Source organism: Hipposideros armiger, unplaced genomic scaffold (genome assembly GCF_001890085.2).
Source record: "Hipposideros armiger isolate ML-2016 unplaced genomic scaffold, ASM189008v1 scaffold_553, whole genome shotgun sequence".
Classification (NCBI taxonomy): domain Eukaryota; kingdom Metazoa; phylum Chordata; class Mammalia; order Chiroptera; family Hipposideridae; genus Hipposideros; species Hipposideros armiger.
In genome coordinates this window covers 719,617-731,523 of record NW_017731903.1, presented here as the reverse complement: position 1 = coordinate 731,523, position 11,907 = coordinate 719,617, and the positions used below count along the sequence as shown (strand labels likewise).

The following is an 11,907-nucleotide window of genomic DNA, read 5'->3' as shown; positions in this document are numbered from 1 at the left end:
TTGCCTCTCTGGGTTTCAAAAGCCCCCTGAGCAGGTTCCTTTTCCTTCGGTGGGGAGAATGGGGATGAAGTCCCCCCTGTAGGTTTGTGGGGGGATGGTCAGAATGGAACTGTCTAAAATCACCTCGTGTCAAAATGAGTAATATTAAGGAAGTGTAAATGAACTGAAGACCAAGCAGCAACTGGACCTAGCTGGGTGGTTCAGCCCAGGTTTGTGAAGAAACAGCAGCAAAACTACAAGTCCCAGGATGCCTTTCACAGTACATGGTTCCTGTAGAGTTGACACATGCTCAGTGTGGTGGCTAGAGCCTGTTTTCTATAGGCTCCTGACTTAGGTTAAATAAGGTGGAGCAAATGGCTCCGCCCCAAAACCAGTCTTAAGGATTATGTTTGAGCCAAGCCCCGGAGTGGAACCGGAACTTACCTTTGTACTTAGCGCTGGTCAAGGTTTGGTGGTAACTGGCTGGGTGGGTCTGGAACTGGCTGCCATCCTGACACGTCTCAGAGCTACAAGCAGGTTTGAATCCAGGATCCTTGTGGCCCTGCTCCCCAATTCTAGCCCCTTATTTATTCTTCCCCCCACCCCCACACTGGGACCTTCCCACAGGTCTCATAATTCCCTTTGCCCCTGAGGACTTCTGTGTTAATCACAGGATTTTTACTACCTGGCTACAGCGTAATAGTCCACTTTTGATAGTCCTTTACTTGGAAACAATTCTCCACCGTTTTCTGGCAGGCAAGAAATGCTGGAGAGAATGGACCCCAGTGCATGATCAGCTGAGGGTACAGATTAGGGATCAGGGCTGAGGGGGGAAGATGGTACAAGGTCTTAATGACTGCCCTGCCTTCTGTAGGTCCTGCCAGTCAGCCATCATGGCCTCTCAGCTTCTCGGGCTGGCAGAAGAGCCTGGCCTGAGCCCTGGGGAGTCTGAACTGGCTGTGAACCCCTTTGATGGGCTCCCGTTCTCTTCCCACTACTACGAGCTGCTTGAGCAGCGCCGAGCCTTGCCCATCTGGGCTGCTCGCTTTGTCTTCTTGGAGCAATTGGAGAGTACCCCCAGTGGAGTGGTGCTGGTGTCTGGAGAGCCTGGCTCTGGCAAGAGCACCCAGGTGGGGGGAGATTCTGTGAGTGGACAAGGGGAGGGGCTACGGAACGGGCCCTTCCCTGGCAAGGGGGGATTGGGCTGCCAAGGGTTATGGGGGAGGTGGGCAAAGGAAGTCTTTAGGCTGGCCCCAGGGTGGTAAAGGACCAGGGTACTCCCTCAAATAAGGAGAGATTAAACTGACCATAGCTCCCCTAGCACTTCTGACTGAAGTCCTGTGTCTCGCTGACTGGTTGTCCTTCCCTACCCCTACCCCAGATTCCTCAGTGGTGTGCAGAGTTTGCGCTGGCCAGGGGGCTCCAGAAGGGCCGGGTAACTGTCACTCAGCCCTACCCTCTGGCAGCCCTGAGTCTGGCTCTGCGGGTTGCTGATGAGATGGACCTAACCCTGGGTCATGAGGTTGGATATAGCATCCCCCAGGAGGACTGCACTGGTCCCCACACCCTGCTCAGGTGAGGCCGCTTACAGGCCCAACCCAAATCTATTTCCCCTTACCCACTAGAAATAAGCTTAGTCCTCCAACATCTCACCATACCCCCCCCCCTTAGCCCAGCTTGCCCTTTAAATCATGCATTATGCAACACTGAATTAAGTATTTTAACCCCAGTCTACACCTCATTCATCCTCACTGTCATCATGAAAGTCTCACTTTCCAGGCTGGAGTACAGCTTATGAGCAGCGTCGTCCGTCAGTGAAATTACGGGTCCACAGGCTTAGGAATCTAGTCAGAAGGTCTTTTTCTGACGTTCACTATCAAAATCTAGGCCCCCTGGGGAGAAGCTCCCCTGGACTTCTAGGGCTAGTCAGTGTCCACACTGACTCCTCTGCCCACTGTCAACGTCAACAGGTTTTGCTGGGACAGGCTGCTGCTTCAAGAGGTGGCCTCGACCCGGGGTACTGGAGCCTGGGACGTGCTGGTGCTGGATGAGGCTCAGGAGCGGTCGGTGGCCTCAGATTTACTCCAGGGGCTGCTGCGAGATGCCAGCCTGGGAAACCTTCCAGACGACCCCAGAGTGGTTGTGGTTACTGACCCAGCCTTTGAACCTAAACTCCAAGCCTTCTGGGGCAATCCTCCTATTGTACATGTACCCAGAGGGCCTGGCAGGTGTCCCATTCCCATCTACAGGGACACTGTCCCTACTGATCGAGTGGAAGCTGCCTGCCAAGCCGTGCTTGAATTGTGTCGGAAGGACACTCCAGGAGATGTGCTAGTGTACCTGCCCAGTGAGGAGGTAAACAGGCTGCAAAAGGAAGTGCCCCTTACACCACCTTCCTGTCCCCGGGGAATGGGGGTGCTGCTTGTTAGGAACACTGGAGTTCTAATATTCATTCTCTATTGGGGTCCCCATGGAAAACTCAACGATTCAGGATAAAGAGGTCTACCACCCACTTTTTGATTCTGTCTAATGCAGAGATTTGTGGTTCAGTGAATTCCTGAAATTATAACATCCCCAACTTTATGAGTATGTGCATTTTTTCACAGTGAAAGGCTTTCATCAGTTTTTCAAAGGGTTCTGTGATCCAAAAAGGTGAGAACTGCACTAATGCCCCACCCTTCTCCTCAGGAAATTGCCCTGTGCTGTGAGTTCTTGTCCAGGGAGGTGGGGACCTTGGCTCTCCAAGGGCTTCCACCACGGGTGCTGCCCCTTCACCCAGGCCATGGCCAAGAAGCTGTGCAGGCTGTGTATGAGGACACAGACTTGGGTGCCCGAAAGGTTGTGGTCACTCACTGGCTGGCTGACTTCTCCTTCTCCCTCCCTTCCATCCGACATGTCATTGACTCAGGACTGGAGCTTCAAAGTGTGAGTGACAGAGATGAGGGGGTGTGGGGGTTAAGATACAAATGGCCCGCTCTGATCTGTCTTGGCTTTGGTTGGGGGGTGATGACAGGTGTACAATCCTCAGATCCGAGCAGAATCCCAAGTGTTGAGGCCTATCAGCAAGTGTCAGGCAGAGGCAAGACAACTGCGGGCAAGAGGGGCCCCTCCAGGTAAGAGCCTTTGCTCTCGCTGAGATCAAACATGAAAAGAATCACCGTTATGCAAGCCTTGAGAAACCTGCAGTGGTCTTCTCTCCCAGGTCTTTCTCCCCTCAGGATCCTGCCTCTGCTTGTATCCTAAGTCCTTCCAAGAACTAGAAGCTCCCCCACTGCCCCACCCCAGGGTGTGTGAGGAGAATCTGAGCCCCCTGATATTACTACTAAAGAGGAAGCAGATTGCAGAGCCAGGGGAGTGTCACTTCCTGGACCGGCCTGGTGAGCACCCCTCCTTTACGAGTCCTGCCCACCAAATCTGACCACCAAGCCCTGAGATTCCCTGCCCTGTAAACCGTGTTTCTTCACCAGCTCCAGAAGCATTGATGCAGGCCCTGGAAGACTTAGACTATCTGGCAGCCCTGGATGATGAAGGGGACCTATCAGACCTGGGTGTCATCCTATCAGAGTTCCCCCTGCCTCCTGAGCTGGCCAAAGCCCTGCTGGCCTCGTGCGAGTTTGATTGTGTGGATGAGATGCTCACCCTCGCTGCCATGCTCACTGGTATAACTCACCTCTCTCCCTGGCTCTTGCAGCTACTTCAGTCCTTCCCCTTGGTGTTTTGATGCTGCAGTTTCTACCCCTCACAGTGCCTCAGAACCAGGCTCAATCACTTATCCCTCTCGTGTCTCTAACCTTTTCCTTCGGCTGGTGCTTGCCTCTCAACATGCTCAAATCTCTGCCCTCTGTTATTACTAAAATTCCACACCTCTCTTCTTCAACCCTATACTCAGCTGCAGCTATACAGTATCATCTCTATCCTATTCCATCTAGTGTATTTCTCGCCCACCGCGTTCCAGGCCTAACACAACACTGAGAGAGCCTCCAGCTCACCAGGGACCTCCCAAAGACCCAATCCAGTGAGCACTTTTGCACCCTTATTTATGCCCTTCTTTTGATACTTGAGAAGGCCAACCACTCCCCCCTTGAAACTAACCCCTCTAAACTTCTGTAAGCACTCTTCATGGTTTTCATCCTACCTTGTTGGCCATTCCCTTAATCTCTTCCTTGGGCTCTTCATCCTCTGTAAGTTGGACCTCAGGGTTCTATTCTTGCCCCACTTGTCTTCTCATTCCCTGAACTCTCCGAGCAAATTCATCCACACCTGTGGTCTGAAAGGCCACCGTCACTCTTAAAATTTCCAAACCTTGTTCTCCCTGCCAATACCATTCTTCTGAATCTTAGATTTATATACCCGACTCCTGATGAACATTTCTACCAGAATAGTCCATAGTACTATAACCTAGAACTGAACTTGGGAACTTTTTTAACAACCTCACCATCACTACCACAAAATCATACCATCATCTCTGCAGCTCCATTTACCATCATTCTAGATTAATCTTTTTCCAGGTTCTTTCACTCTTATCTCCTAGATGTTTTTGTGTTTTGGGGTGGGGGTGGGGTTTCTTGGGTTTTTTTAAAGATTTTATTGGGTAATTGGGGGAGGGGAACAGAAAAGTTGCTGTCCTTTTGTTCTTCAGTCTAGTTCTGGAGGACATTGCTTCACTGGGCCATGTTGGTATTATCATTGCGCTCTTCCCGTGTGAGGCAGATCAGTCGCTGGCTTCTGGACGGCCGCTCACTGCGGCTCTTGGCACCTCACGCTGGCTGCCAGCCGCTCACACTGGCTGCTGGCCACACATGGTGGCTTATGGCAGCCCACCGAAGCAGGGGCTGCAGCCTACGCCGTCGCCGGCGACCTACAGCAGCCCAGCTCCAGGTCAAGCTGCTGTCACCATCTTAGCTGTAGAGGGCAGTGTCACTGGCCCTCATGTGGGATCCAAACCGGGGTCTTGCTGCTCAGAGCTGGCATCCCAAGCCAGCTCTTAACCAACGTGCCACTTGGCCGGCCCTTGTGTTTTTTTTTTAATTCATCAGCTCTTCTCCATACTCACTGTCACTGCCAGTGTTAGATCCCATCACTGCTCAGCTGGATTCCTTCAGTCATGTGAACTTCAAACACATGTGAACTTCTAACTAGTCACGTGAACTTCTTCAAACACATGGACTCTTATTTAAAAACTCTTCTTTAACAGCTATTCTTTACCTTCCAGTCAGAATGTAAACTCATTTGCACAGCACATCCCGCCTCTCATGACCTAGCCCATACCTACCTCTCCAGCTTTATCTCCTGTGACTCTGCCATATATGCCATTCCCTCCACCCATACTAGGCACAAACATGCCATGCTGCTAACTGCTGCGCCTTGCTGCTCCCACAGTCCAGAATCCTGTCTCTCTGCCACCTTCTCCACTGTGCTGATTCCTGCTGAAACTTCAAATATTGGCCCACACACCTATTGTGCTCATCAAGTTTGCTTATTTGTTAGTCTCTCCCACCAGACTCTAAGCAACTTGAGGGCAGAGGCTGTCTTTCATTTGTTTCTCTTTAATGTCTAATAAAGTGCACAGCACCTAGAAGTTATCAATGTCTTTTGAATAAAATTCCCAATTAAGTGACACGTCTCCCTTTTCACCATTCCATCTGTACTGCTATCCTTTCTCAGACCCCAAAACAACCTTCCTCACTTCTGCCTCCAGCTGCCCCTGGGTTTACCCGTCCTCCACTATGTGCAGAAGAAGCTGCCTTACGTCGGGCACTGGAACATGCAGATGGTGATCACAGCTCTCTGATCCAGGTGTATGAAGCCTTTATACAGAGTGAGTGACCCACTCTGCATCCTCTTAAGAGAATCCCAGATTTTCCAAAGAGGGGAAGTGGTGTGCAACCAGCTGACACATCTCTATGCCCAGGAAGAGGAGGCCCTTTGACCAAGGGTTGGGTTATTTCAGGGATCCCAAGGACTTTATTTGTACCTGGTCTCTTTCCTCTCCTAGGTGGAGCAGACAAGGCTTGGTGTCAGGCTCGGGGTCTAAACTGGGCAGCACTATGCCAAGCCCAGAAACTTCGAGGAGAACTCCTAGAACTCATGCAACGAATTGAACTTCCCTTGTCCCAACCAGCCTTTGGCTCTGAGAAGAATCGCAGAGACCTTCAGAAAGCACTGGTGTCTGGCTACTTCCTTAAGGTTAGAGGAAAGAGTTGGGGTCATGAAAGTAGCAGAAGGCACAGGGACCAAAGATTGTTATGCCACCTCTGAAACTAGGGTCCAGGTGGCCAAAGGATTCTTTAGAACCAGGAGCAGCTTTTTCTTTGAGGGTTGGGGGTACAAGGAGCTATGGAAAATGCCATATGGTATGGTAGGGGCTGTAACATCTAGAGATAATGCTTTACTTTTAATACTGTCACCACTCTAATTCTTTCTTAACCTCCTTTACTTTTTTCTACTGTCTGCCTCTTCTCTCTCACTTATTCCTTCAATATCTTTGCCTTTCAATGAGGTGGCCCGAGACACAGATGGGACTGGAAATTACCTACTCCTAACCCATAAGCATGTGGCCCAGCTCTCCCCATACTGCTGCTACCGAAGCCGTCGGGCTCCAGCAAGACACCCGCCATGGGTGATTTACCACAATTTCTCCATTTCCAAAGACAACTGCCTTTCCATTGTTTCTGAGATTCAACCACAGATGTAAGTTTTCTGACACCCCTCCTACACTGCTCATTCCTCTTCCTGGGGCGAAAGTTACGGCTGGGGAGTCAGAGTACCTTAAGAAGAAGAGGGGAATCTTAGTGGTTTGTAGTAACATGATTTGAGAAGACAGGGTTTGTGGGAGGGGTGTTGAGAAGTTTAGAACTCTGCATTAGGAGGGAGGATACAGAAATCATCTAATTATGAATGACTCTCTCTGTCAGGCTAGTGGAGTTGGCCCCTCCATACTTCCTGAGTAACCTGCCCCCCAGTGAAAGCAGAGACTTCCTGAACCAGCTGAGGGAAGAGATGGCAGCTTCTTCAACAGCTTCAGCGGAGAGTGAATCCTCCTCCACCCAAGAGTTTGGAGATGCCTGTGTTCTGCAGTGACCTGCCTAAGGAATGGAGCAGAGCTCATCTCATCACATTAGATCCTCCCTCAGTCTAGCAACTAAGGCAGCCAGCCAGATTTAGAAGCCCAAAGTTTAGGGTCTGATATAAATCTTGGAACTCGAGTCTCAAGAAATGGTGGGCTGAGAGTGGAGGGAACTGGGTAAGCCATAGTCTGCATAGGGTAGGACCCTTTCCTTAGCCTTCTTCTAATTACTGGAGAGGGACTGATATGCCCCCCTTATCCCTAACTTAAGCCAACCCCATCCTTGAGCTCCCTTCTGGGCTATAAAAGTTCTTTTCCTATGGTGCCAAATTTTAGTTTGGTTTTGTATCAGCATATACAGCATTCATGAGTTAGAGATGACACAATATCACAGACTCAGGGCTAACTCCTCCAGTGATATCCCCTTACCTGGTTCCCACCTCTGGTCAAGCCTTTTTGGTCTGGCTGACCTAACTATCACTAACACAGAACATGAGTAGTTTGACTACAATTGGCCTCCAAACCTGCGTAAAGCTCATTTCTCTCTATCACACTGCTCCTGACTCCAGAGGAGAGAGAATGGGGGTTCTAGAGGTATCAGACAAAATCTTCCCTGTCGTCCTCATACAACTTAAATCCTGCTCCTTCTTCAACCTCAAAGCTATTCCAGGGGCCAACCAAGTGGCTCAGTTGGTTAAGAGTTGGCTTAAGAGCAAGAGCTCTCAGCAACAGGACGGCCGGTTCAATTCCCACATGGGCCAGTGATGCTGCGCCTGAGCTGAGTTGTCACTGAGCTGCCAACAGGTGGCCGGATGGCTCAGCTGGTGTAACAACAAGAATGTCTGTTCTATGGTGGGCTACACCCATCAGCAACTAAGACTGAACTCAGCACCTTGAGCTGAGCTGCCGCCCAGATGGCTCAGTGGACGGAGCGTGCGCTCTTAACAAGGCTGCTGGTTCGACTCCTGCATGGGATGGTGGCTATGCCCACCTGCAACTAAGATTGAACACAGCACCTTGAGCTTAGAAGTCACGAGCTGCCGATAGGAAGCCAGATGGCGACTGGCGCCCTCCACAATGAAGATTGAAGAACAACAACTTGGCTGGTCCCCTCCCCCAATTCCCCAATAAAACCTTAAAAACAAAACAAGAAAAACGCTATTCCAACCATCCCCAAACTCTCAATCTTCCATCAACAAGCTTCCCAGTAGCCCTGGCCTACTACCCACAACCTAAAGTCTTGCTAACAACTTCAGGGACATCATGGTTTCCTTTCTTTACAGCTGGGTATTCCTTTCCCTTTCCTTCCCTTAGAGTACAACTTTAATATCCTCCATCATCTTGCACATTATGTGTATGTAGAATTTGGTGGGGGAAAAAAAGATTTAGTCCTTAGAATTCTGCTTTTCTCCTCAGGATGTCCTCCCTTGGAGATTCTGATCTCACCATTCCATTTATCTCCATCTCTATGTGGATGTTAACTAACCTCCCCTAAAGCACTTTTCCAGAATTTATTCTCTGGAGGCCTAGCATTTAGTTTTGCCTGCAGAGTTAATTTTGCTCTGATTGTCCCAATTTTCCCCTTCATCATCCACAACACCATTGATTTCCTAATCCTCTACATTTCCAGCCTTGGAGTTACCTTTGATTCTTCTTAGGTCTATTACTTCCTAATTATTTGCCAAGTTCTGCTCACCCTAACTTTACTGGGCCCATTAACTTTTTCCACTGCTTCCTCCTCTATCCTCTCTGTCCCTGCAGAATTAGTGTTCCTAGATTTTCCCTTTCATTGGATGAAAGATGAAAGAGAAGTATCTGTCTCCCCTGCCACCCAGGCACATTGTGAGGCTCAAGTAGGAGGATGTAGTCAACAGGCTGAACACACATGGACAACATGAGGCTTAAAGTCAGGAAGGGATTCTTAGGGATTATTTTACAGAAGAATGAGATGCCAAACGTGGATAACTCTGATTCCTGTCACAGTCGGACTCACTCTCCAGCATCTCTTCCATTACTCCGATGTCGTTGGCGTCTTCCTCCCTTTCTTCACACTTTTTCTTTCGGCTGCCCCATCCAGCACCGCCTTTTACCTGCTGCAGCCCCACAGTACTGCAGTTCCCACCCACCCGCTGAAGACTCCTGAGTCCCTCAAGAAAGCAGCTCCCATTGGCCAGCCCGCTCCACCTCCCCGCACCTCACTGGCTCCCGTACTGCAGGTCCCGCCCTCTCGGCGCCACAGTTTCCAGCAGCCATGGGACAGTCCAAGTGAAAAACGGCGGGAAAGGCCGCACCTCACCGTGCAGAGCAAGCGCGCCACGCTGGCCTGGGAGCCGGCCGTGGTGGAGGAGCTGTCGATGAGGGCCTCAAGGCCGGCTCCTCCTCGCGCGCTGCCCTACCTCGGGACCACGGCGAGGGGAGCCCTGGGCCCCGCGCTCCACGCGGCTCCTCGGTCCGGAAAAGCGCTCGGCCGGTCGGGCAGGCGTCGTTCACACCACCGAGGCTAGCCCGGACACGGAAGCCACCTTGTTGTCCTCGGCCCAAGGCTGCAGGTTCTGCAGCGCGAAGAGCGACGAGTTGTGCAGGCATAGCGGGTCTGGGGGCAGCGGCGGCCGCAGTGGCCGCGGTAGCGCGTCCTGCTGCAGGTGCAGGAGCAGTCGGCCTGCGCGGTGCCGCTCCGCCTCGCGTTCCTCCGCGGTCTGGCGCCTGGACGAGCGGAGGTGCGGGATTGGCGAGGCCGGCCCTCGCCCGCCCCGTTCCTCGCTGCCACTTGGCCCGGCCCCGCGGTCCCTCCCTGCTCTGCGCCTCACCGCCACTTGGCCCGGTCCCGCGGTCCCTCCCCGCCCCACGCCTCACCGCCACTTGGTGCGTCGGTTCTGGAACCATGTCTTGACCTGAGCGTCGGTCATGCGCAAGGCCTTGGCCAGCGCCGCCCTCTCCGCCGAAGCCAGGTACTTCTGGCGCAGGAAGCGCCGCTCCAGCTCCAGTACCTGCGAGCGGGAGAAGGACGTGCGCGGCTTCTTCCGCTTCGGGGGCGTCCGGTTTTGGTAGGGGTGGCCGATGCGGCGCGTCCCAGAGAAGGGCGAGAGCGCGGCTGCATGGAGAAAGAAACAGCAGGGCAGGGTTTGCAGGGCGGCCTGAGGTGTCCCTGAGAAGAGAGCGCTGCTGCCTGGGCCGCGGAGCTCCCGCGCACGGTCCTTAACGGTGCCCCAAGCTCGGCCCCACATCAGTGGAAGCCTCTAGATAAGAAAGGCCCTCGGAAGAAGCGGCCCTCCCCCTTGGTGAGGGAGAATCGTCCCCATAACTGCACCCTGCCCTCCCCGTGGTGTGAACAGTGGACTGCAGAGGAGGGCGCGGACATCGACGGCAGGCCCCTCCCCACCGCCTCTCAGCTAACGGGACCGAGAGATACAAGTTGGGGCAGGATCCCCTGGGATGACCTGGGGGGGGGGCGATGAAAGGAGACCAGGAGTTGGATCAGAAGGATCAAAGATGAGAAAACTGGGCCGGTATGGGGCATAACGCTGGAGGGTTGGGCAACCTCACCCGTGAGCCGGTCCTTGGCAAAGCGGCGGCCGCTGTCCATCCATGGGAAGGTGAGTCCCGCTAGGCCCCCGGCTCCGCCCAAGCCCGAAGGGCCAGGCACCGCAGGCGCGCCTCCCCCGGGTGGCGGCACTGGCAGCGGGCGGTGCGCCGGGACGCGTATGACGCCGCCCGGGCCCACGCCGGAGCTGCCAGGTAGCGGGCCCAAAGAGCCCGTGGGACCATAGCTTGAGGCTCCGTGAAATCCACCCGAGAACGCCGCACTCTCCCCATGGCCCTGGCCCGCGTGACCCGGGCCTAGGCCGTTCCCGGGGGGCTCTGGGCAGCTCAGGATCTGATCAATGCCGAAGCTGATTGGCTCGTGGTGCGGGAGGTTGTGCGAGGCCAGCACTGCTGGCTCCATGGGTCTGGGTCAGGAAGGGCCGTAGGAGGTTCGGTGGTTGGAAGGGCGCCCCAGGCAGCTCTGAGAGCCCAGCAGCTGAGCGCTCGGGGCGGCGGCCTCAGGGTCCTGCGGTACTGGCTGCGGCGGGGCGCCGGGGCCCCCAGGACAGCTTCATCCCTGTGCTCGGAGAGTAGCCGCGCCCATGCCGGCCTCTGCCGGGCGTCGGTGCAAGGACTCGCATCCCGGGGGAGCGCGACCGGCCAGGACCCCAAGAGCGCTCTTTCTGTCTCAGAAGCGCAAATGGACCCTGGGCTGCCGCGGGGCCTCTGCTGGAGTCCGGGGTGGAGAGGGTTGGCCGGCTTGGGCTGGGGCAATGACTGACAGATCAGACTCGGGTGGGCAGTGGGGACTGGGGGTAGGGCAGGGGCGGGGCCCGGCCCGTTAAAGGGGAAGAGACTCCTGTTTGCGCCAAGCGCGGAGAAGACTGGCCTGCAGGGATGGAGGGAGTGGGGTGGGGGGGTGACGAGGGTGCTAGGAACCAGGCTCAGCACGGGAGGGGCAGAGCTTGGGTCGCTGCGCGCTGAGTCAGCCGAGATGCGCACTGCAACTCCATCCTCACCGGCCTCCGCCTTTGGGCTTCCTCGGCCTCACTCGCTTCCTCGCAGGTGCCTCCTCCCACAGCCCCCACTGTTCGCCTCCCGATGGGTCCTGCCAGCCGACTGCCGGATTCGTTGTGGCCCTCGCCTAAGTGCCCTCGAAGACCAAATCTCGTTATGGCTTCCTGGATGCGATGGGAAGCGGCTCGGGGAACTGCGCCGGCGAGTTGGAGGCCTAGGAAAAGGACAGGTGTGGGAAAGTGGTGGCAGGGCTCGTCCGGTGGGCTAGGGTGGGGAACAACCACTCTCGGCTAGTGTTCTCGTGCATCTCCGGGCTTCTCCCG

At 54.2% G+C, this 11,907-nt stretch overlaps 2 protein-coding genes across 4 annotated transcripts; one reads left to right on the top strand and one right to left on the bottom strand.

Annotated features, from left to right (window-relative positions):
- Positions 1 to 84: 84 nt before the first annotated feature.
- DQX1 (DEAQ-box RNA dependent ATPase 1) lies at positions 85 to 7,790 on the top strand. Of its 3 annotated transcripts, none has more exons than XM_019623572.1 (12): positions 85 to 516; positions 854 to 1,124; positions 1,361 to 1,554; positions 1,950 to 2,334; positions 2,668 to 2,904; positions 3,008 to 3,092; positions 3,198 to 3,356; positions 3,447 to 3,638; positions 5,678 to 5,797; positions 5,975 to 6,165; positions 6,479 to 6,669; positions 6,894 to 7,790. In XM_019623572.1, exons 1-12 carry the CDS (start codon positions 386 to 388, stop codon positions 7,057 to 7,059), a joined length of 2,322 nt encoding a protein of 773 aa, XP_019479117.1. In that variant the 5' UTR covers positions 85 to 385; the 3' UTR covers positions 7,060 to 7,790. The 3 variants fall into 3 exon arrangements, with proteins under 3 accessions (XP_019479117.1, XP_019479115.1, XP_019479116.1); XM_019623570.1 differs by having other exon boundaries at positions 2,993 to 3,092; XM_019623571.1 differs by having other exon boundaries at positions 854 to 1,109; positions 2,993 to 3,092; positions 6,894 to 7,375.
- A 1,397-nt stretch (positions 7,791 to 9,187) lies between these two features.
- Positions 9,188 to 11,286, bottom strand: TLX2 (T cell leukemia homeobox 2). The gene is made up of 3 exons (XM_019623522.1): positions 10,589 to 11,286; positions 9,899 to 10,136; positions 9,188 to 9,748 (listed from the first exon to the last, which is right to left on the bottom strand). The coding sequence occupies exons 1-3, from the start codon at positions 10,986 to 10,988 to the stop codon at positions 9,532 to 9,534; spliced, it is 855 nt and encodes a 284-aa protein (XP_019479067.1). The 5' UTR covers positions 10,989 to 11,286; the 3' UTR covers positions 9,188 to 9,531.
- Positions 11,287 to 11,907: the final 621 nt, after the last annotated feature.

What these genes read in the sequence shown, in the direction of transcription:
- DQX1 (XM_019623570.1), top strand. Translation starts at nt 386, where the DNA reads ATGTTTGAGCCAAGCCCCGGAGTGGAACCGGAACTTACCTTTGTACTT. An exon ending in CAGGACTGGAGCTTCAAAGT is followed by an intron (nt 2,905 to 2,992) that starts GTGAGTGACAGA and finishes GGGTGATGACAG; the next exon opens with GTGTACAATCCTCAGATCCG. An exon ending in GGCAAGAGGGGCCCCTCCAG is followed by an intron (nt 3,093 to 3,197) that starts GTAAGAGCCTTT and finishes TTCTCCCCTCAG; the next exon opens with GATCCTGCCTCTGCTTGTAT.
- TLX2 (XM_019623522.1), bottom strand. Translation starts at nt 10,988, where the DNA reads ATGGAGCCAGCAGTGCTGGCCTCGCACAACCTCCCGCACCACGAGCCA. An exon ending in TGCCAAGGACCGGCTCACGG is followed by an intron (nt 10,137 to 10,588) that starts GTGAGGTTGCCC and finishes TTCTCCATGCAG; the next exon opens with CCGCGCTCTCGCCCTTCTCT. An exon ending in AACCGACGCACCAAGTGGCG is followed by an intron (nt 9,749 to 9,898) that starts GTGAGGCGTGGG and finishes CCGCTCGTCCAG; the next exon opens with GCGCCAGACCGCGGAGGAAC.